Genomic DNA, 23,874 nt, shown 5'->3' with positions numbered 1-23,874 from the left:
GTCTTGCCTCCTTGAGGTATAAACATGAAATAATTTTATATTTTGGTACCTGCTACCAAGTGTGCTTGGTCAAAGCCCCTTTCTTATTTGGAAAGGCTTCATTATTGACCCAAACCAAAACCAAACCCATTGCTGTTGAGCTGATTCTGACTCGTGGAAACCCCATGTGTTACAAAGTAGAACTGCTCCATAGAGTTTTCTTAGCTGTAATCTTTATGAAAGTACATCTCCAGGCCTTTCTTCAGATGAACTGCTGGGTTGTTCTAACCACCAACCTTTAGTTTAGCAGTCAAGAATAAACCGTTTGCATCATTCAGGCTCCTTTATGTAACAATACCAAAAAAACCAAACACGTTGCCATCGAGTAGATTCTGACTCCTAGTGACCCTATAGGACAGAGTAGAACTGCCCCATAAGGTTTCCACAGAGCAGCTGGTGGATTTGAACTGCCAGCCTTTTGGTTAGCAGCCAAACGCTTAACCACTGTGCCAGTAGGAGGCCCTTAATAATATGGTTGATCAATTGACCTGTTTCGTGAAGGTCAACCAGTCTAAGCCAGTGTATGTACAATGAGTTATAAATAGAATAATCATGTACATTATTGTTAAAACTGGGATGCTTTTTGAGAGTTAAGGAGAGACTACTAATAATTAAGCAAGGACAGCAAGCATTAACTAGTACATTCCTCATCAAAATGTAATATATGGTCACTCTCATATAAACAAAGATATGGCAGCAGGGATGGGAATTATGGAAGGACTTAACACTATGGATTGCTCCTCACCAACACTGGTAATGGTTACCACCACTGCTGAGTGCCCAAGCTGTCAGCAGCAGAAACTAACATAATACCCTTGATATGGCACCACACCAGGAGGGACTGGGTAGCCATTTAGAGGGAATTGAATAGGTTGGACCTCTTTCATCACGGAGTGTGGCAGTGATTTGTGTGCACTAGATGGATTTTTCCTTTCTCATCCTAAGCTTCTGCCAGCACTGTCATCCACTGATTTACTGAATGACTTACTTATTGTCGCAGTTCCCATACAACATTGCTTCTGCTAATGAACTCATAGTACAAGAGAAATAAGGCAGTGGGCTGACACCCATGTGATTTACAGGTACTACTGTAAGTTATAGGGCTGCTATGAGTCAGAATCGACTCGATGGCAGCGGGTTTGGTTTTTTTGGTTTACTGTAAGCATCTGACCTTATAAAATAGTAAAATGGCTTATACTGACAACTTAGTTATTGTACCAGTTGGGACACAGTAGTTTGTAAGAACATGGTATATGTTCTCAACCAGCTCCAAATATGTGTTTTGTCCCATAGGCAGAATATACTGGTCTGAGAATTAAGGAGAGAAAATGGGAGGTGGCACCGCTTATCAGTACACAAGATGAGTTACAACAATTTTGCTTCCTGACTTTTTAGCTTTGCTGGTTGAAATATCTTAGTACCCACAGCAGAAATGCTTCTATGTGGGAACACATCCATGGTTTCATTGAACTAGAAGTTCTTGATCTGCTCACCCCACCCTTTTACCTCTGTACTTAAAACGTTCCATCTTACTTGGAAAGTCACACTAGCTTTCTAATTGTTTTTTTTTTTTTCCTTATATATGCGAAACATGTTCTATTTTAGGGCCTTTGCACTGGCTGGACCCTCTTCCTCAAATGTTCTGTCTTGCAGATATCTGCAAAGCTAATATGCCTTTGTCTCATTGAAGTCTTTTCTCAAACGCTCTCTTTTTAAAGGCTTACATTGAGCACCCTATTCAAATTTGAAACCTGCCTTCACTGTTCCTGGCGCTCTTCCTCTTGATCCCCATTTTCTTTTTTGTAGCATCTATCACCTTCTAACTTACTATGTAATGTATGAATCATTGTTTAGTGTCTATCTTCCTCATGAAGGCTGGGATCTTTGTCTGCGTTTGTTCACTATTGTAACCCAGGCACTGAGAACAGTGCCTGGCACATAGCCCGCCCTCAATCAATATTTGTTGAGTGAGTGAATGAATAAATAAATTGAAATTGATCCTTGAATTACTACTAATTCTGAGGATTCTGAGTTTATTCTGAAAAATCTTCTCGAAAATTGAATTTTAGAAAAGTGGGCCCTAAGATCTGGATTAATCCTAGAAACATCCTGGGCCTTAAATGAAAGAACAACTATCCTGATGAGGTCAAAGAATCTCAAAGTTGTAAGGGGGCTTAATGGCCTACTCAGTGAACCTGGATTTCCTTTCTTAGTGCTTACATAGTTTAATGAGGATCTTACCAGCTTTCTGTTCTCCTAGGAGTTCTGATTAGGATGTTTATGCTTCCAGAAGTTTACTGAACTGGCTTGGGCTTAATTCCATTAAATATACTAAGCTGCACTTGCTGTGAAGCTTCCTGGCAACGATAGTAAGGATGTTCTCTACAGATACCCAAATTAATATTTCAGGCTCCTGATATCATAGGCATTTTGTTAAGAAATGTAAATAAAACTAGATTGTCACATGAGCTGATGAGAGTGGTGATGCTTGTGAATCAGAAGAAGACACCTAAAAGTTGTAAAATGTTCCTTTAACCAAGAAATATGACAGTTAATAATTCCTTGTTTTCCTCTCCGGGGACAGGAAGTAATTAAAGTGTCAAGGAAGTCATATTAAGTTTTGAATTTCTAGCAGCTTCCTGTTATAAAATCGTATTGTTATATCCTGAAAACATAGCTAATAAGTACTAGCCTGGTAGAGCATGGTGGGGTGTAACTTCCTTGAGTTCCTCTGTATTTCTGCAGGCTTAACTCATTCTGTGGTCACTGAAGCTTTTCACAAATATTCATGGAATGCCTGCTCTGTGCCAGGCTTTTATGGCAATGCTTCAAAGGGATGTAAAGTCAATTTTATTTTACAATGAGAAATATCTTACTTGAAGGATGGCAGATTATAAGATCTTCGTTTTAACTCCATAAAACTGATGGAGTAATATAAGTGCCTGATCTCCCCCTTCCTCCAATCCCATCATAGTCCCTACCTCCCTCTCTGCTCTCTTTTTTAACTCCCAAAGACAATCACGGACAGAAAGTGAAAACACTAACTGGCAAGTATCTGTGTGTTTTAGGCACCACATTAGTCACTTCAAATATGTTTTCTAATTTGAGCCTTATCACAACTTTGAGAGAGGAGTTTTATCCCCATTATAAAGATTAAATAAATAAATAAATAAAGACCCAGATTAAGTAAATGATCCAAGGTCACACAGATAATGAGCAAAGTGTGGGTTAGAAACCAGGTCTGACTTAAGGGCCTTTCCTTTATGTGATGCTGTCTTTATTATGTTCACCTCCTCACTGGGAGAGAAGAAAGTGTGTTTGGTTTCCAGTCATGAGATGATTATTTTTGCATTTTTTTTCTTAAATCCATATACAAAGGTACATAGATTATTGCCTGTGTTCATTTAGAAGTAGCATGTTTGGTCTAGGGGCCATTGTGCTAATCTGATTAAATAGATTTGCTCTCAGGGTTTTAATTTTTTACTTGAATGCTAAGTGTTTCCAGAGATATTTCTTTTGTAATATTTAGTGAAAGGAATTTGAACTGTTTTAAATAACTGATTTTTTTTTTTTTTTTGCTTTCAAGTCTCAGATCCAAAATAGCAACAATACAATAATATTCTCTGGCCGAGAAAGTAGTTTTCATGTTTATTAGCAATATTCATCTTTATTTTTCCACAAAGAAAGGCGTACTTGTCCAGAAGGTGGCACTCTGAGAACACCATTTTGGTTTTTGGAATTAGGAGTACAGGACTCTATCCTTCACTAAATGAACTGCAAAGTTAAATTATGACCAGAGTCTCTGTCATGCTGTTTTTTGTGTTTTGGGTTTTTAATGTTTATTTGAAATATAAAACCGTTAGGAAGGATAATAAATGGCTTTTAAAAATTCTGTACCTTTAAAGATAAAATGACCTAATCGTATGTTATGCATTTCACAGAAAACTGTTTCATTGAGAAAATAGGTATTAGTGATAATTACTTTGTTCTTCAATTAAATTTCTATGTTTCCAACTTAGATTGTAACAATTCAAAACAAAGATGAAAATTACCTCTTTCAGCCACATTCAAAGTTTATTAACCCAGACATATTATAGAGATTCCTGCAATAGTGCAAAATCTCTGTGAAACAGTTTACAGCTGACATTTTTTGGTTGATTTCTCAGTCATGGCTGAATACCAAAACTAAGTTTAATTCGTTAATCTTGAAATTTGATGTTCAGTTTTTAACGATAGTCTCCTGATTTACTTTTATATAAATTTCTTAAAATGCTTTATTACTCGTATTAACAAATGTCCTGGTATCTTCTCATAATTAATTTGTTGTCTAATAATTGAAAGCTCACTCTAATGTGTTAGGTTTTAGCACCTCTTTTCAACACTTTTCTGACTTTGTCAGTGGTGTCAATGATGAATAGTGGGAATGGTGAATAGTGTGTGAAATTATAAGACCAACTGGGTCCAAAGAATGGACCCTGATGATGTAAACCATGTGTTTTAAAGGAAAAAGAAAAGTAAAATAAAAGGAATTTTTATTTCAACTATATCTAGATTGTATCTTAATATGTACTTCTAAAGATTTTCATAAAGCCAGTGGTTCTATGGATATTTGAAAAATCAATAAACTATTTACTTTTTAAAAAATATGAGTCCTTAAGATCAACACTTTGTTAAAATTTTATTCTGAATCCCACAACATAAAGCAAAGCTCTTTTTAAACTATTTCATTCAGTGTGAATCTCTTTAAATCAAATAGTTCACAGTGACACTTTTGTATGATAGAATGTTCTGAAATCCATGCCTTCCTTAAATGTGAATAGTCTGGGTCTCTAGAGTGTTCAGGAAGAACATACCTTGAACTTAAATCGTTTAGCAAGCAGAGTGTTATAATGTAATTCCAAGTGTGGTTCTTTGTAATATAACCTCTTCATAGAAAAATCCTTACTCTGCCAAAATCCCTTATTTTTTTTATCTGCAGTTATCAAATAAAGATTGTGTCATTTTCAAAGAAGACTTGTCTCATTCAATGAAAATTATTACATTGAATATAGTTCCTGTTTTATTGATGATAGTAATGATGATATCTTTTTAGAATACTTTTCTTCAAAGAGTAAAAGACAAAAAGACGTATCCCATATTTTGTTTCTCCCTTTACCCTTCTTGTGAGTTCAGCCAGTGTTCTCTCTCCTCTCCCTTCTCTTTCATTTTCTGTCTCTCACACTCGCCAACTTAGAATGAGAAATTATGAACAACATGGCTGGGGTTCAAGACAACATGGCGTTTACGTAATTAAAGAGGCTAGTTAGACCAAGAATATGCAAACCTACTTTTTAAACACATATACTTACCTTACATTTTGTGTAACCTTTGTTTTATTAAAAACATGCAATCTCAGATACAATAAGTAAGGTTAGTATCTGTAAGCTTAGTATCAGATATTTTTGAGTTGAGTTTTTTTCCTTTATTTTTAGGATAAACATGTTCTGACAGTTGTGACTATTGAGAGAATGCTGGAAAGGTTGAAAAAATCTAATGAACTTTTGGAACTCATTCTTAAAGGACTTAATGAATATTTGGAAAAGAAACGTCTCTTCTTCCCCAGATTCTTTTTCTTGTCTAATGATGAGCTTCTTGAGATACTATCTGAGACTAAAGATCCCACTAGGTAAGTGACTTACATGTGACGACACATGGCTACACGTATCTGCTTAAATTTAGATTTTAGAATGAGACAGAACATTAAAAAAAGAAGAAAAAACCAAACCTGTTGCCGTTGAGTCAATTCCGACTCATAGCGACACTATAGGAGGCATATATAATTGTTTGTCTAGTAATTTTTCTCCAGGAATATTATAAGCCTTATCAATAATCAATTTAAAATAATTATTAAAAGCATAGGTAATATCATTGCATAGTATTTTTCTAAATGTGATGAACCTTGGAGTGGATTTCTTATCATATATTTGCTTAGATATTTCAGAGCACGTCATTCTTCCACATCACATCCAGAGAAATAGCTAGAACCCTCACAACGGCCTACAGTGCCCCCAGAGCTGGTCTTCCATTATCTCTCTGAATCCATCTACTACTAGTCTTCTTCCTCACACTGCTGCAGCCCACCGGCCTCCTTGTAATTCCCTGTAAAAGGGTCAGCTTCCTCCCTCAGGATCTTTATACCTGCTGTTCTCTTTGCCCTGTCCTATAGGGTCACTATGAGTCAGAATCGACCCGATGGCAACGGGTTTGGTTTTTTTTTTCTGGTTCTCTTTGCCTAGGGTTCTCTTTACCCACATATCCATAGACTTCTTATAGGTCTTTATAGAGACCTGCTCAAACATCTGCCACTCACGGAGGCCTTCTTTGGCCTGCATATTTAAAATGGTAACACTTTCCAGCCCTCCCTAGCCTCATTCCCAGACTTATCTTCCCTGCCTTATTTTCCTTCAACATACTCGTTACCATGCAACACACTCTATAATTTACTTGTTTACTGTTGAATTCCTCTAGCAGAATATAAGCTGTATGATGGCAGAGATTTTTTACCCCCTCACCCCCGCCCATGCTGATTCCCCAATCCAGAAGAATGTCTGGTAGATAGTAGGCACTAAATAGATGTTTGTTAAGCAAATTTGTTAAAATTTTGTATCCTATAAGTAGAAGGAGACGAGTAATCCAGACAAAAAGATAAATTTGGGCTCAAATTTATTTCCATCTGAGTTTTTATACTGTGCTTCTCTTTGTTCGTTTGAAAGGTGAATGCAATTGATTATTGGTGATGGGCCAAATATGAGGGGTTTAGTCAGCCCCATCTATATATTACATTGAATAGAGTAACAGTTGGGTATCTTCAAAGCAGTTGATTTAGTAAATTGTAAGGTATTTAAAGTGCTGAACCAAGTTCATAATTTACAAGCAGTCTCTGAAGATACCAGTTGAAATGATATTCTTGTGCATTTGCAGATTTTTCAGACCAGTGTATTCTGTTAGTCAAGATGTGGCTTTGCTCTTCATGTTACTTTTAGCGTCTTTTCAGTTCATTGTGTTGGCAGCAAAGCCTCACAGACCTCTCCTCCATCACCATTTAATGTAGTTGCAGTTTTACAGATCTTTTTGTGTTTATTCCATTAATGTATGATTCTCCCACCTGACTGTACAATCCATGCAGACAGAGATTGTGTCTTTTTTGTTGTTGAGCACTGTGTACCCAACAGCAGCACCTAGCATTGATCACCCTAGCACATAGTGCATTTTTATAAATTGAGTGAAGTTTGTTGCACACAAAGCGTTGATATTTAAGGTGTGCTTTAACATGGTTGGAAACCCTGGTGGCTTAGTGGTTAAGAGCTACAGCTGCTAACCAAAAGGTCAGCAGTTTGAATCCACCAGGTGCTTCTTGAAAACTCTATGGGGCAGTTCTACTCTGTCCTGTAGGGTCACTGTGAGTCAGAATCAACTCGATGGCAACGGGTTTGGTTTTTTTTGGGTTAACGTGGCTAATTCACTTTTAATTTTTTTTTTTTTTTTTTTTCCTGACAGGGTACAACCTCATTTGAAGAAATGTTTTGAAGGAATTGCAAAGGTGGAATTTACAGAAACTTTAGACATTACTCACATGAAGAGTAGTGAAGGAGAGGTTGTGGAACTCATAGATACCATTTCAACAGCCAAAGCCAGAGGTCAAGTAGAGAAGTGGTTGCTTGAGTTGGAGAGAATTATGATTAAGTCCATCCACAAGGTAGCCAGCTGTATTTATTATTTTTAGTAAAGTATGATGGAGTATTAATGTTATTGTAAATGTATCGTTGAAAGATAAACTGTTATTCACACAGAAATTGAGGCATAAATTACTAATTCAAATGTAATAGATAACTTGAGGGCAAAGAAATTATTTGTCCATAGTGGGAATTTGAAAAGTGGGACAAAATACCTTTCATAGTACAGAAAACTTAGGTTTTAGTCATGTGTCTATCTCATTTCTTACAGCAACATGCTAGTGTTTTCATCTCATTACACACACTTTGGCCTTTAGCCTGGGCTTGGAAGCTTCTTTCTATAGTTTCACATCAGTCTGCTTGACATGTACGCTTCTATGGTGAATCTTTTTCTGTGTGTATATAAAATAGGTACCAAAATGTTATAAATTCATAAATATTTCCTACAATTAATGGTAACTTAGTATTTTCTGAATCTCATAAAACATACTGTCAGCTCAATCATTATAATTATTTTTGTTAGTAGAGATTTTCAAGTCATACCAACAAATAGATATTAATTGAACACTTAAATTCATTTTTTACTCTAATGTAGACTTAGCATTTCATCAAGAGTAGAAATCATGACTGAGCAGGGATAGCATGGGAACAAGAATGTGAAGGAAATATGGCATTGAGGCCAGATCAACAAGTTTTCATTAACTTTTCAGATTCTCTCACGTATTAGTGGGAAAACTCATTGACATCTAAGTGTTTAGTATGTATTATGTCTCTTAATAATGCGTCTTCCTCTTCTTAAGTACAGTTTTAATACCTGCCTGCATATTTTTCCAGTGGGTATAAAATCTTTTAGATACTTTCACATTTCTCCCAATTAAGAGTTATATTACAGTGAATGTCCTTATGCGTATAGCTAGGTTTTTTTTTATTGAATTACTTATTTTCTTAGGATAACTTCTCATGTGTAGGACCACTGGGCCAAAGAAAGTGAGCTTTGGTGATTCCTGAAAAGTATTGATGAATAGCATTCCCATTTATGTGACTGTTAACAATGAAAATGAATTCCATTTTGACCATTATTTTAGCAGCATTGAATTTGGTTATATGGTTGCTAGTTGATGTGGTATACAATAATAACTCATTATTCTCTGTACATCTGAGACTATTTCAAATATTCTTTTAGTTTGTCAAAGTGCTTAGCGAAAATATTTTGGTTGCCATTTCATTGTATTAGGATATGGTGCCAAAGAATTGTATAGGAAAATATCTTCTCAACTTGTTTGTGTATAAGTTTACATTGGTGAAATGTGGAAGCAAATACAATGTAAAATACTACACATAAGAGATATATGTTATTACATTGTGCTATATGTATTTGCTTGCTTGAAAAACTGTTGAAATGTATAAATTAAGTGAATTTTGTGTTATTTATAAATAATCAAAAGATCATGTTCCCGGTACCTTTGCTCCTTCATTTTTGTGCATTATCGTGGGTTTACTGTAGCTTGCTACCCCAGTATATGCACAATTATGTAAATATAATATACCAAAACCAAACCCATTGCTGTCGACTCATAGCGACCATATAGGGCAGAAGAGAATTGCCCCCATAGGGTTTCCAAGGCTGCAAATCTTTACAGAAGCATACTGCCACATCTTTTTCCCAAGGACCAGCTGGTGTGTTCAAACCTCCGACCTTTCTGTTAGCAGCCGAATGCTTAACCACTGCACCACCAGGGCTCCTGAAATGTAATATACATAAATATAATAATAAATTGTGGAATTTATCTAATCAGATTCCTCCTCATCCATCTGTATGCAAAGCCCCTTTTGTGATTTAGATTTTAATGCCTTCCTCTTGTTCTCCCGACAGTGTCCTTCTGGAACACACATACTTACTGCATCTCCTTGGCATTTCTATTCTTTTTTATGTCCCTCTCATCCCATAGTTGCCCATTTTCATCTACCCTTTCTGTGACTTCTGACTTTTTAAAGTTTCTTTATTATCAATGGGCAACAGTCTGCCTTTCAGCTTTTGTAAATATCCCAGCTAGAACTAGAAATCCAGAAAGATTCAACCATCCTTATGTGTTTCTCAGAGTAATCTAATTTTGAAAGTCTTTTCTGAAATTCAAATATAAAAGTGGCTATCACCTCACAGGTGTTACTGTTTTTGGTTGAAACCTACAATAGGCTAGAATGTTTGCCAATGATGACTGATTGAAAAAGTGGATATATCAATCAACTGAAAACATATGTAACAAAGTAACATAAATTAAACTTCCCAACTTTACAGCCTTCAACTCTCCATGAATGAATTATACATCTGTTCCTGTTGTCACTAATTTGGAACTGAATTAAGAGGGTGTAGTGTGGAGACACATGAGCTGTAGCGAGATTTTTGTGGTTCGTCTGAGTGTGCATGTACACACGTATATGGCTGAATGGGCATCTGATTAAATTAAGGAAAACAGTTATCTATGATCTTGTTTTGTAATTATTTGAATTTATGTTTTGCAATGAAATTGCTTGTGCTTGTTCAAGCCAAATATATCTAGGATATCTTTTCCCTACAACTGGTTAAATGAATATTTGATATAATTTGGTTCACACAAATTGACAAAGTATCAGCAAAATAAAATGCAGTGTAGTATATTTGTTTTGCTGGAAGGTATATGAATAAACTTGAATTTAAATTGCTTAATCACTGGCTTTAGGCAGGTCTTTCCTAACTGAATGGTATGAGTTAACCTCTGTAGGGTTTTAGCTCTTTATTGTGTAGCTTTGTTCAAGTAAAGTGTAAAACCATTGATCTGTAGCATTTTCTTTTCAAATTAGGTAATTGGAGATGCCATTATGGCCTATACAAAAAATGAACGAATTAACTGGGTAAGAGATTGGCCTGGACAGACTGTTCTCTGCGTATCCCAAACCTTTTGGACTTCAGAAGTACAAACAGCTATTTCAGAGGGGCAAGAGGTAACCTTTTATTAACTCCCAGTTTTTTCAGCATTTTTTCAATAGTACCATTGCCAGAATACACTTATCCTAAAAAAAAATAAAGACAACCCACTCAAAATCTACTTTAATGCTACAAGCCAAGTTATAGATTATTAAAAATAAAAAATTTCACACAACAAATATATAGTAAAAAGTATAGAAAACAACTAGTGAAATTTATGTCTAAACCATCTGTTTATTTGCCGTATATAAAAGTCAAGGATACGTGAGCCTCAGTCTTATTATTATATATATTTTTGTGCCTTTAAAAAATAGATAATAGGATTAAGAAACTTCCTAAATTTTCAAGGATTAAGAGGAAATAAAGTAATATAATTCTTTTATATGTCTTGAGTAAAACTGCCCTATGAAAACAAGACTTAATTTGACTTATTTTGACTATTTTTATTTTTAATGCATTGATTTTGAATAAATAATCACTAATATTTGAATGTTGCTTACTAATATTAAATATTCCAACACATTTGGACATCTGAGTTTAATATTGTTATTAATTGGATTTCTGTCTTTAATTAAAAACAGAAATTATATTCAACGTAACAGCCCTATCCTTGATATAGCATTTCAAGCTGGTCAACTTTCAGTTGACTGATGGGTCAATTGGAATCTTGCAATTATTGATCTTAGTTTAAAAACTATGAGCTTCTAATATATTTTTGACATGGAATTCAATATTATTGTTTTTAATTCTAAGGTATTGTTGAATACTGGTTAAGTGTTGAGGTTTGAGAGCGGCACATGTTTTCTGTAGACAGATCCCATGAAGGGAGGGGCTGAGGGCCTCATGCTTAATTCTTCACTTCACCTTCCCAACAGATCACTCATTTATTCTCTGAGGTATATAATAAAAGGGTAGGACAGGAAGTCAGAGGTTGGAATGTCTTTCTTCATGCAGACCATAGCTCTGTGGAATAAGAATTTCCCTAAAAGGACAAAGCCCCTGGGGTTACTTCTGAGCCCTTGGCTGTCTCTCCACTCATGCATCATTCTTTATTTCTTAGAGGGTCCCGAAAACTCATCTTGTCTTTTCACTTTTAAGCTAGCACTCACTAATCTCTCTACCCAGAGACATTCCTCTATCACCAAGGTAGGCTGCTGGGGGTGATGTAGGCTCCTGGGATCTTTCTTATTGCTTATTGGCACCCCCAAGCCATCATACCAACTGTATTGTTTACCATTCTGGGGACATAGGAGGGAACAAAGTGGCAAATGGGGGCAAATCAGACATATGTTTATGCATCTTTCAAATTTGTTCACTTGATGTCCAAGGATTTCCAGAATTCTCAATGTAGTCCTCCTCTCTCTTTTTTTTAATTTAAAGGTGTTTTTATGTTTACTTACTGTGTTCTAGCTTATTGTTTTAATATGCCCAAATAGGCTGCTCATGTGAGCTAGTTTGATTATTGGCACTTTTGAAGCTGTAACGTCCTGCCACCAGGTGGTTAGATCTGTTACTAAGTATGTGAGCCCAGGAGTCTGTTAACTTTTCTTGTATGGATTCAGCTCAGGTGTCCAGCTAGTCAGTCACCAAGTGCAGACTCTCACCTAAAGTCCTAGACAGGCATGGGTGATTGGTGTAGGCACAAGCATCTGGCTACAGTAGGGGGTCACACGCTGCGCAAGGCAGGGGGCTGATGGCTGCCCCTGAGCGTCTGTGAGAAAAGCGTGTCCCTGTTCCCTACAGTGCGTAAGTGGGTGGGTTTTACAGCCGGACTATGAGCACCCAGTGCTGTTGGCTGTAATGACTCGGGGGCACCACTTATTCTTGGACAGCTGTCATGCGTGGCTAGGTGGCGTGGGTGGAGCCACCAATCCTCAGGCCCCTGTTGTGGGCAGGTGAGGAACTTGCTTAATGGGCAGAGCAGTGTCAAATGTCACAAACCTGCCACTTCACAACTGAAACAATTGAAGTTAGACTTCAGGTATATACCCTGTTGTACTGTGGTAACGAGGGCCTATGTTGTTGAAATGGGCCCACACAAGTCTATGCAGGGGTGAAAGGCATTCAAAGTCTGTGGACCTCTTACGTCTGTGCTTAGGCAAAGGAGCTGTACCAACCCTGAGTTCCTGGCTTAGGGGAGCCAGCAGCGTATTTTTTCCCTATTTGTTAATTTGTTTGCTCTCCAAGGCTGGACGAATGGCTCAGGGCTCATGACTGGTACTACTTCTGGCCCAGGAGACTTGGCAATTGCTGAAGCCAGCTCACGACCCAGTGCAGAGTAGGGAGGGGGGAAGTAAATGGGATAGAGGTTTTTCCCAAATAGGGTGTTTTTTTGATCCACGTGGTAGGCCAGATGCAGGTACTTATCTTTAGCCACTTTAGTGCTGCTTCTCACTCGTTCTGGATGGCCGAGTAGACTGTCTGCCGCTGGGTCTCTCCTGATGTGGGAAACACCTACCGAGTGCAACTGCTTGCCTTACCGCACACATGAGCTGATCCAGCCTGAAGGGCTCTGGCTCCTGCCGGGTAAGGTCTGGCAACTCCTCGCTTCTTCCAAACCGTCTCTCCCTTCCCCCGCCCTGATTCCTCAACCTTGCCTTTGATGTTCAGGGCTCCTAGACTGTCATATACAATTGATTCATTTGTTTTTTTTGGTCTTTGTTGTAAGAGGTCCCACAGGAAGCATCTGACTACTCTTTCATCTTGGCCATGCCCTAGGCTGTAATCATCATTTAAAGGTGTTGCTTATCAAACCTCTACCCCTCTGTCACAACCATGTTTTTCTCTAGTCTTACTCCAGGCAGGCTGGGGCAGGTAGAGGTTGAGACAGAGCATTAAAGTGTAAGCTATAGAACTTTCACATTTCCACTCATCTCCTAAGCATAATTTGAATCCCGGGTGACACACTGTTTAGGTCACTCCCATTTTAATATGTCCTTTGCTCAAAACTACCAGCCTATAATTGTTATCACATTGCACACATATACAAACTTTTTTTTGGTTTACGACATTATTTTTACTGATATTGAAGTGGGGTTATTTATGTACTCTTATTAATCTCTTCAGTTTTTTTTCCTCGCAGTGTGGCGGGGATATGGTGTTAGTGAGAATGCCAGTGTGAGAACCTATGCCTTTCCCTTGAATGGCTGCTACTTTAGGGTGATTCAGCTTCATAGACTCAAGGTCTTCTGAAGCTTTAGCTCAGCAAGACACTCCGTAGTTATTGTTGCTTGCCAGATTTCTCTCTTCTCTTGCATTTCATGGTGCTTTCACAGTTAAGTTTCATGGTATGAAATTCAGCTTTCCATGTGGCCTTAAAAATTATTTTTTTCTTTTTCATCTGCTAATGATTGCCCTATTTCAACCTGCCATCCATCAGCTGCCTGCATACCTTGTCCCTGTCCATATTTCATCCATGTTCATCCCATTCAAATTCTGTAGCAGCATCATGAGGGGCTGGCACATATTTTAGTATCTGTAGCATTAGTAGTTCTATCATGGGAAGCTAGTATATATTTTAGTATTCTATATGTTGGTGATTTCCCCCCCAATAAATATTTAGTTCACACTTGAAACCTATGACTTTGGTTGAGCTACCTGACGTGACACTGTCAACAGCCTCATAAAAGACTGGTTGCTTCTATTCTTGCAAGTTGTCTGGACCTTGATACCATAATAGCACCATGTTATATTGTCAGATTCCCAGAGGACCTGTTAATGTCAGGATATGTGTTTTTATTTACTTAGTCAATGAATGTTGATTGTGGAACTAGTTCTATGTGAGGCATTACAGGGACTAGAAAATGAAAGAAAGGATCACCACTGTCACAGAGCTTGGGATATTATACATATTAATGTGAGTATGAGTCAGTGTATCATTGTGTATAGAATAATGTAGGTATGATAAAAATATTTGACTCCAGGTAGGGTTTATTTTGGCTGAATAAACCATTAGTTCACTGTATAGAATGTATCTAGAATGGCACTGTATAAAATGTATAGAATGGTTTAGCCTTTTCTGGGTATTTTCTTCATAGAGTGCTTCAAGAGAAGTTTATAAGGAATGAAATGTAACAAAAATACTATCAGTATCATGATTTTTTTTTTTCTGTTTAAGGAATTGTAATTCTCATTGATTCATATAACATAGTTCCTAAAGAATTCAGTTTATCACAGTTTGATGCTGAATTTCAGTTTTAAATCATTTTCTAGTGTATGAAAATAAATTCTGCTATTATAAATAGCAGTAAATTCTTATGGATGTATACTTTTAACTGTCAAATCCAAATGTTAAATTTTATTTTATATCTTGTTTCAAACTGTAGAACGTGAGAGCCAGTAAGGCTCTTGGAGATCCTTAATTTTACTGATGAGGGACTAAGGTACACTGATTGGAATTGCTTGTGTTCCTAGGATCAGAGCTATTTTTACTAATTTATTTATGTAATATACTTAAATTCACTAATTGGCTCCAAGAATTTGAACACTTAGTGGTTTTTAAATATAGGTGGCTCAGAAATTTATTTTTTAGTACTTATGAGGCAAATTAATAGTAAATCATGTAAATCATACAAATGAAATAGTGTTCAAGCACCAAACCTTTGAAAGAAGTGCTTTCTTTAAATAATAATAAACTATTTCAAGGAATAAAATTAGAGAAACAGCTTGCAGCCCTCAGTTCTGTCATTTAAATTTTTTTTTCGTTCTTAGCAATCTGTACTTTTTGTTTCATTGTTACCACTTAACCTGGCCCTAAATGAGTGAAGTAAACTCTTCCATGTACAATGTTTATTAAATATTATTAGAGTGGAGAAAACAACTGCATCAGCCTGCTGGGCTGTACTGACACTTCCCTTATGCACAGCATGTGATTCTTTTATTCTATTTTGATTATCATCATAAACCCTCTTCTTTTTCAAACTAACTCATTAGGTTTACCCACCAGAAAAGAGACCTCCCAAAGCAAACCTGGTCCTCAGAATTGGCATCAGCTCACCATAGCTAAAATGTCGCATGTTTTGTCTATTAGGATCTTTACATTTCCAGTGGCACAACCCAACTCAGGAAGTTTCTGCAAAGAGTACTCAGATGACTCATAGGATCAAAAGAACAGCTGGAATCCGAATCTCAGGGCTTCTGCCCTGCCAGTCTCTCTTTTGTTGTCTATGTTCATCTCTTCAAGTCCCTGAAAGGCTTTATTCTGTGGTGAAGAGGAAGGCTCACAGTAGCTTTGGATGGGCATAATCAGTCTACCAAGCCTAGTGAAAAGCAGTTCTTTGAGAGTCTGTATAGCATTCCCTGGGAAGAACTATAATTGGCTGTGGTTGGTCCACACAGCCCCGCCTTCATGTCGCCATGGGGATAGGGCAACATGATTGACAGCCTAATCAGAACCACATACAATAGAGAAGGGATGGTTCTCCAAAGGAAAGGATGTTAGGTAGACACAAACCCCATATGTCCACTGTGTCTGGCCAGATTGGGCTTGCTTACATAACACATTTGCAGTAAAAATTGATTATTTTAAAATTATGTCATATGGAAAGTTAGGATACAGATGTAGACAATATTATGTATACATTCTAGCTCAAAATATCTGTTAACAAATTATCCTGATCCCATTGGATAATCATATCTTATTTTCTTTTAGGCTCTCGAGGATTACTTACATAAATGTAATGAGCAAATTGATGATATTGTCACCTTGGTCCGTGGCAAATTATCCAAGCAGAATCGTGTTACTCTGGGCGCTCTTGTGGTACTTGATGTCCATGCTAGAGATGTCCTCACATCGCTTGTAAAAAAGAGAGTTAGTGATGATTCTGACTTTGAATGGTTAAGTCAGCTTAGGTACTATTGGCAAGTAAGTGATATCACATCTCATAGCTTTTTAATTTGTGCTTGCTTGTTCACATGGGAAATAGTATCAGTAATATAGAATTTTTTGCTGATGGCAAACTATACCAAACAAGCATTTTCCGGATTGAAGATTAAAGCAGCCGATAACTATATTATCTCTATCTATATCCATATGTATAGTTTTATATAAATACATATATGTGGACACACAAAAAATATTATTAGTAATTGTCAAATATTACTAATTTTAGATATATAGTTACCTGTCATTATAAGGAGCCCTGGTGATGCATCAGTTAAGTGCTCAGCTGCTAAGTGAAAGGTTGGTGGTTCAAACCCACCCAGTGACTCCTCAGGAGAAAAGACATGGTCATCTGCTCCTGTAAAGATTACAGTCTAGTTCTGCTCTGTCTTATGGGGTCACTGTGAGTCAAAAATTGACTCCACGGCACCTAACAACAATAGCAGTCATTATGCTTGTTAAAGCTGCAAAATGTTGGTACTAGTTGGGTAAAAATTTGTTTTTAGGTTCCCAGTGCATCTAAAGAATGTATAAATCAGACTGGTTTAGTCTAATTTAGTCATTAAAGTTTTCTCTTATTCAGTTGAAAGAGAAAGTGATCTGGAAGGGAAGTTTTTATCAGAGTATCTGAGTGGATGGTGACAGCAATCATGATTGGAATGGCAGGAGGAGCAGGAACAGTTCCTATGGTGGGCTGGGTTGAGCCTGGGCAGGGAGAGCTGAAGGCTACAGATACAGATTTTGGAAAATCTCATCATATGAACTTTTGTGAAAGGTTTGGGAGATGTGGGGTGGGAGGAGAGGAGAGGCAAGAACCAGTACCCTGGGAAACCATGTGAGGGTCACTGGGCGTGGTGGTTAAGAGCTCATACTGTGGAGTCATTGTTTCAAATGTCAGATCCTCCCCTGACCAGTAGTGTGACCTTGGGCAATTTACCTACCCTTTTTAAGCATCAGTTTCCTCATCTGCAAAATGGGGCTAATGATAGTACTCACTTTATAGTGGAAACAAAATGATTGAAAATATGGGAGAGATATGGAACACATACATTCTACTAAAATATCTCTCCACTAAAAATTGAAGCCAGTGACCTCAAGAACTTATCCAAGGAAAGTAGATATTTAATTCTTCTACTGAATCAAATGTCTAAAAGTGTGAATTGTGAAGATGTTGTCTAAATCACAGTTATCGTTGATTAAAGAGCTTTAGATTTCACATTATTTTAAATTTTATGTTTAACTTCAGTTTATCTGATTCATCCTAGGAAAATAATTTAGAAACAAAGATGATCAATGCTGGTTTACGATATGGATATGAATATCTGGGTAATTCCCCCAGGCTGGTTATTACTCCACTCACTGATAGATGTTACAGGTAAACCCATTAATTTAAAAATCTATTGGAAATACCTTTCACTCACCGCTAGAACATGGATTTCTTAAAAAGTACCTAATTATCTTCCACACTGTAAATTTATCCAGTGTTGTTTTCCTAGACCCTTAATTCTCTTCTCAACTTTATATTCAGTTTCTCTTTCTCTGCTGGCTTATTCTTTGCAGATGTGAAGCTCTATTATCAAGTATCTTACCTACTTAAAAAAAAAGAAAGCCCTTTATTTCTGTCTCCTTCTGGCTGCTTCATTAGTATTATTCTTTTCTTTTTATTCAGAGTTCTCTGAAGTGTAGACTATGTTCCTTGCCTCGTCTTTCAGATATTACATTGACCCTGAATACTGCAATCTGGTTTCTGTCCCTATTGCTCAACTTAAACTGCTTTTTCCATAATCAAAAGAAATATTTAAGTGTTATATTACTCCAGTTCACTATTGTGTTTGACACTGCCCATCTCCCCTTTCTTCTTAAAACTCTGATTCTTCCTTTTGGATCCTTTTATGTCATTCTACTCTTTCCCCACAAACATTGAATTTTCTAGAGTTCTGTTTTCATATGATGTTTGGTCTCACTTGTCATGCTTTCCATTATTAAATTGGTTTCAATTTATTAAATGATAGGTTAGCTAGATATAGAACTTCAGGTTAATGATAATTTTCCCTCAGCCCTTCAAAGATATTATTCTTCTGACATGTTTTGCTACTGATGAGAAGTCTGTTATTCTAAGTATCATTCTATTGTAGGTAATTTTGTTTTCTTTGTTGTAGCTTCTAATATTTTCTTTTTATTGTTGATACTCACTATAATGTAACTGGATGTGAATTAGTTTTTATTAATTTTACTTGGGACTTCTTCAGTTCATGTCTTTCTTCAATTTTGGAAAATTCTCAGGTATTGTTTTGTTTTTTAGATTTTGCCTCTTTTCTGTGTTTCTTAATTTCTTTTATGTTCTATCTCTGTATATCTCTGGGTGACTTCTTCAAATTTATATTTGCCTTCTAGTACATAATTCTCTGTTCCCTTATGTCTGATATGTTATTTAAGCTGGTCACTGAGTTTTTAAAGTTCAGTGATTATATTTTTTATTACTGGAATTTCAAGTTGTCTCTTTTACTAAATTGACTGTAGATGGATTGAATTGTGTCCCCTGGAAATATGTGTTGGAATCTTAACCCCTATACATATAGATATAATCCCATTTGGGAATAGAGTTTTTCTCTGTTATGTTAATGAGGCCATATCAGTGTACAGTGTGTCTTAAACCAATCAACTTTTGAGATATAAAAGGAGCAGATTAGTCACAGAAACAACGAAGATAGATGGGGGAAGACAGATTCCACACCACATGAAGATTGCCAAGGAACCAAGGAAAAGAAGCTGAAAAGAAACAAGGACCTTCCCCCAGAGCTGATAGAGAGAGAGCTTTCCCCTAAAGCCAGTGCCCTGAATTTGGACTTCTAGCCTCATAACTGTGAGAAAATAAATTTCTGTTCATTAAAGCTATCCACTTGTGGTATTTCTGTTATAGCCACCCTAAGAAACTAAGATAGACTACTTCTTTTTCCTCACAAGTTTCTGGTATCTGTTGCTTTTTATTTAAATCTCAAAGAGGACAGGGTAACATGTATGCGTCCATCTACTTTTACCATTGCAAGTCCAACTCTTTCCTTCAGAATCTCTCCCTCTTTCTTTATCTTTTCCCTCCCCGCTGTTTATTTTTGTTCTACAATCCATGATTTTTAAATGTGAGCTCATTTTACTAGGGTTGTTTTCCCATCTGGTCTTGTATACTATCTGTTGTGGAGGTGTCCCTATGGAACAGTTGCAGACTTATCTTTGAGAAGGGCTTTAGGGGGTGTCTCTGGTTCAGGACAAAATTATAATGTTAATTTCCCAGCTTGGGCTCATGTGTTGAATGGAAATTTGGATCCCAAACCCATGATAATGTAGCCTTTTTATCAGGCCTTGTATGAAGGGTAAACTTCCTTGTCTCTTCCATAGTTGATTCTTCATCTGTTTTCAATACGTTGCTAGAATAATTTTATTTCCTACTTAGAGTTGGGAGCTCTGGTGGTGTAGTGGTTAAGTGCTCAGCTGCTAACCAAAAGGTCGGCAGTTCAAATCTACCAGCCGCTGTTTGGAAATCCTATGGGGCAGTTCTACTCTGTCCTATAGGGTTGCTATGAGTCAACAACAACAGCAACAACAACAACTTAAAGTTAAGGCAGTCCTTTAAGGCTTATAGGTTTACATAGGTGGCTCCATCCAAGCTCCCACTTTGCCCAGTTCTGAGAATTCATTTTCTAGTTTTATTATTTATTATTTTGTTTGTTGTAGTTTAAATGAAGTTTACATTTCAAATTAGTCTCCCATATAAAAATTTATACATACATTGTTAGGTGACCCTCATTGCTCTCCCCATAATGTGACAGCACACCCTGCCTTTCCACTCCTGATTCCCCATGTCCATTCAACCAGCTTCTAACCCTCTCTGCCTTCCCATCTCACCTCCAGACAGAAGCTGCCCGTTTAGTCTCTTACACCTACTTGAACTAAGAGGCACACTCCTCACGAGTATAACTTTTTTACGTCCCACAGTCCAGTCCAATCCCTTTCTGAAGAGTTGGCCTCGGAAATTGTTTTAGCTCCAGGCTGATAGAGAATCCAGTGGCCATGCTTTCCGGGGATCCTCCAGTCTCAGTAAGACCATTAAGTCTGGTCTTCTTACTACAATTTGAGTTCTGCATCCCACTTTTCTCCTGTTCCATCCAAGACTCTCTGTTGTGTTCCCTTGTCAGGGCGGTCATTGCTGGTAGCCGGGCACCATCTAGTTCTTCTGGTCTCAGGCTGATGAAGTCTCTGATTTACGTGGCCCTTTCTGTCTCTTGGCCTAATACTTTCCTTGTGTCTTTGGTGTTCTTCGTTCTGCTTTACTCCAGGTGGATGGAACCAATTGATGCATCTTAGATGGCTGCTTGCAAGCTTTTAAGACCCCAGATGCCACACACCAAAGTAGGATGCAGAACATTTTCTTAATAAGCTTTCTTATGCCGGTTGACCTAGATTTCCCCTGAAATCATGGTCCCCAGACCCCTACCCCTGTTACTCTGTCCCTCAAAGTGTTTGATTGTATTCAGGAAACTTCTTAGCTTTGGTTTAGTCCAGTTGTGCTGACTTCCCCTGTAGTATGTGCTGCCCTTTCCTTTACCTAAGATAATTCTTATCTACTATCTAATTAGTAAATAACCCTCACACTCCCTCCCCACCCTCATAACCATCAAAGAACGTTTTCTTCTGTGTTTAAACCTTTTCTTGAGTTCTTATAATAGTGGTCTTATACAATATTTGTCCTTCTGTGACTGACTAAATTCACTGAGCATAATGCCCTCCAGATTCCTCCTTGTTATAAGATGTTTCACGGCTTCATCCTTGTTCTTTATTGTTGCATAGTATTCCATTGTGTGGATATACCATGATTTGTTTATCTCTTCATCCGTTGATGGGCACCTAGGTTGTTTCCATCTTTTTGCTACTGTGAACAGTGCTTCAATGAACATGGGTGTGCATATATCTGTTTGTGTGACAGCTCTTATTTCTCTAGGATATATTCCAAGGAGCGGGATAGCTGGATCGTATGGTACTTCTATTTCTAGCTTTTTAAGGAAGCACCAAATCGATTTCCAAAGTGGTTGTACCATTTTACATTCCCATCAACAGTGTATAAGTGTTCCAGTCTCTCTACAACCTCTCCGCATTTATTATTTTGTGTTTTTTGGATTAATGCTAGCCTTGTTGGGGTGAGATGATATCTCATTGTAGTTTTGATCTGTGTTTCTCTAATGGCTAATGATCGTGAGCATTTCTTCATGTGTCTGTTAGTTGCCTGAATATCTTCTTTGGCGAAGTGCCGGTTCATATCCTTTGCCCATTTTTTAATTATTTGTCTTTTTGTTGTTGAGGCTTTACAGTATCTTGTAGATTTTAGAGATTAGATGCTGATCTGATTTGTCATAGCCAAAATTTTTTTCCCAGTCTGTAGGTTGTCTTTTTACTCTTTTAGTGAAGTCTTTTGATGAGCATAAGTGATTTTTAGGAGCTCCCAGTTATCTAGTCTCTCTTCTGTGCTTCTGCATTGTTACTTATGGTTTGTATTTTGTTTATGCCATGTATTAGGGCCCCTAGTGTGGTCCCTATTTTTTCTTCCATGATCTTTATCATTGTTGATTTTATATTTAAGTCTTTGCCCCATTTTGAGTTAGTTTTTTTGCATGGTGTGAGGTATGGGTCTTGTTTGAGTATTTTGCAGATGGATACCCAGTTATGCCAGCACCATTTGTTGAAGAGACTGTCTTTTCCCCACTTAATGGATGTGGGCCTTTGTCAAATATCAACTGCTCATAGGTGGATGAATTCATGTCTGGATACTCAATTCTGTTCCATTGGTCTATGTATCTGTTGTTGTACCAGTACCAGGCTGTTTTGACTACTGTGGTGGTATAATAGGTTCTAAAATCAGGTAGTGTGAGGCCTCCCACTTTGTTCTTCTTCTTGAGTCATGCTTTACTCATCTGGGGCCTCTTCCCTTTCCATATGAAGTTGGTGATATGTTTCTCCATCTCATTAAAAAATGCCATTGGAATTTGGATCGGGATTACATTGTATCTGTAGTAGATCACTTTGGGTAGAATTGACATTTTCACAATGTTGAGTCTTCTTATCCATGAGCAAAGTACGTTTTTCCACTTATGCAAGTCTCTTTTGGTTTCTTGCAGTAGTGTCTTGTAGTTTTCATTGTATAGGTCTTTTACATCTCTGGTTAGATTGATTCCTAAGTATTTTATCTTCTTCGGGGCTATTATAAATGGTATTGATTTGGTGATTTCCTTTTCGAAGTTCTTTTTGTTGGTGTAAAGGAATCCAACTGATTTTTATATGTTTATCTTGTATCCCGAAACTTTGCTGATATCTTCTATTAGTTCCAGTAATTTTCTTCTGGAGTCTTTGGGGTTTTCTGTGTATAACATCATATCATCTGCAAATAGAGATGCTTTGACTTCTTCCCTACCAATCTGGATGCCTTTATTTCTTTTTCTACCCTAATTGCTCTGGCTAGGACCTCCAGCACAATGTTGAATAAGAGCGGTGATAAAGGGCATCCTTGTCTGATTCTCATTCTCAAGGGGAATGCTTTCAAAGTCTCTCCCTTTAGGATGATATTGGCTGTTGGCTTTGTATAAATGCCCTTAATTATATTGAGGAATTTCCTTTCCATTCCTATTTTTTTGAGAATTTTTATTATGAAAGGGTGTTGGACTTCGTCAAATGCCTTTTCTGTGTTGAATGATAAGATCATGTGGTTTTTGTCTTTTGTTTTATGTATGTGATGAATTACATTGATAGTTTTTCTAATGTTGAACCATCCCTGCATAGCTGGTATAAATCCCACTAGATCATGGTGAATTATTTTTTTGATATGTTACTGAATTCTATTGACTATTGAGGATTTTTGCATCAATCTTCATGAGGAATATTGGTCTGTAATTTTCTTTTTTTGTGGTGTCTTTACCTGGTTTGGGTATCAGCATTATGCTGGCTTCATAGAATGAGTTTGGGAGTATTCACGCCTTTTCTATGCTCTGAAATACCTTTAGTAGTAGTGATGTTAACTTTCTCTGAAAGTTTGGTAGAATTCTCCAGTGAAGCCATCCAGGCCAGGGCTTTTTTTTGTTGGGAGTTTTTTAATTACCTTTTCAATCTTTTCTTTTGTTATTGGTTTATTTAGTTGTTCTCCCTCTGTTTGTGTTAGTTTAGGTAGGTAGTGAGTTTCTAGAAATTTGTCCATTTCCTCTATGTTTTCAAATTTTTTAGAGTACAGTTTTTCATAGTAT

General features: G+C 37.1%; 1 protein-coding gene across 1 annotated transcript in view; it reads left to right on the top strand.

The window, feature by feature from the left end:
• The window catches only part of DNAH7 (dynein axonemal heavy chain 7), a 270,960-nt gene that overhangs the window by 68,160 nt on the left and 178,926 nt on the right, over positions 1-23,874 (top strand). The window contains exons 20-24 of the mRNA XM_004378290.1: positions 5,511-5,704; positions 7,576-7,774; positions 10,590-10,730; positions 16,364-16,576; positions 17,860-17,969. Of these exons, the coding sequence (XP_004378347.1) occupies positions 5,511-5,704; positions 7,576-7,774; positions 10,590-10,730; positions 16,364-16,576; positions 17,860-17,969 (857 nt within the window). The remainder of the gene's footprint in view (positions 1-5,510; positions 5,705-7,575; positions 7,775-10,589; positions 10,731-16,363; positions 16,577-17,859; positions 17,970-23,874) is intronic.

The sequence above is a fragment of the Trichechus manatus genome, unplaced genomic scaffold, assembly GCF_000243295.1.
Source record: "Trichechus manatus latirostris isolate Lorelei unplaced genomic scaffold, TriManLat1.0 scaffold00056, whole genome shotgun sequence".
Lineage (NCBI taxonomy): Eukaryota > Metazoa > Chordata > Mammalia > Sirenia > Trichechidae > Trichechus > Trichechus manatus.
Note: the sequence above shows the minus strand (reverse complement) of the source record. Positions and strands in the feature narration are given on the sequence as shown.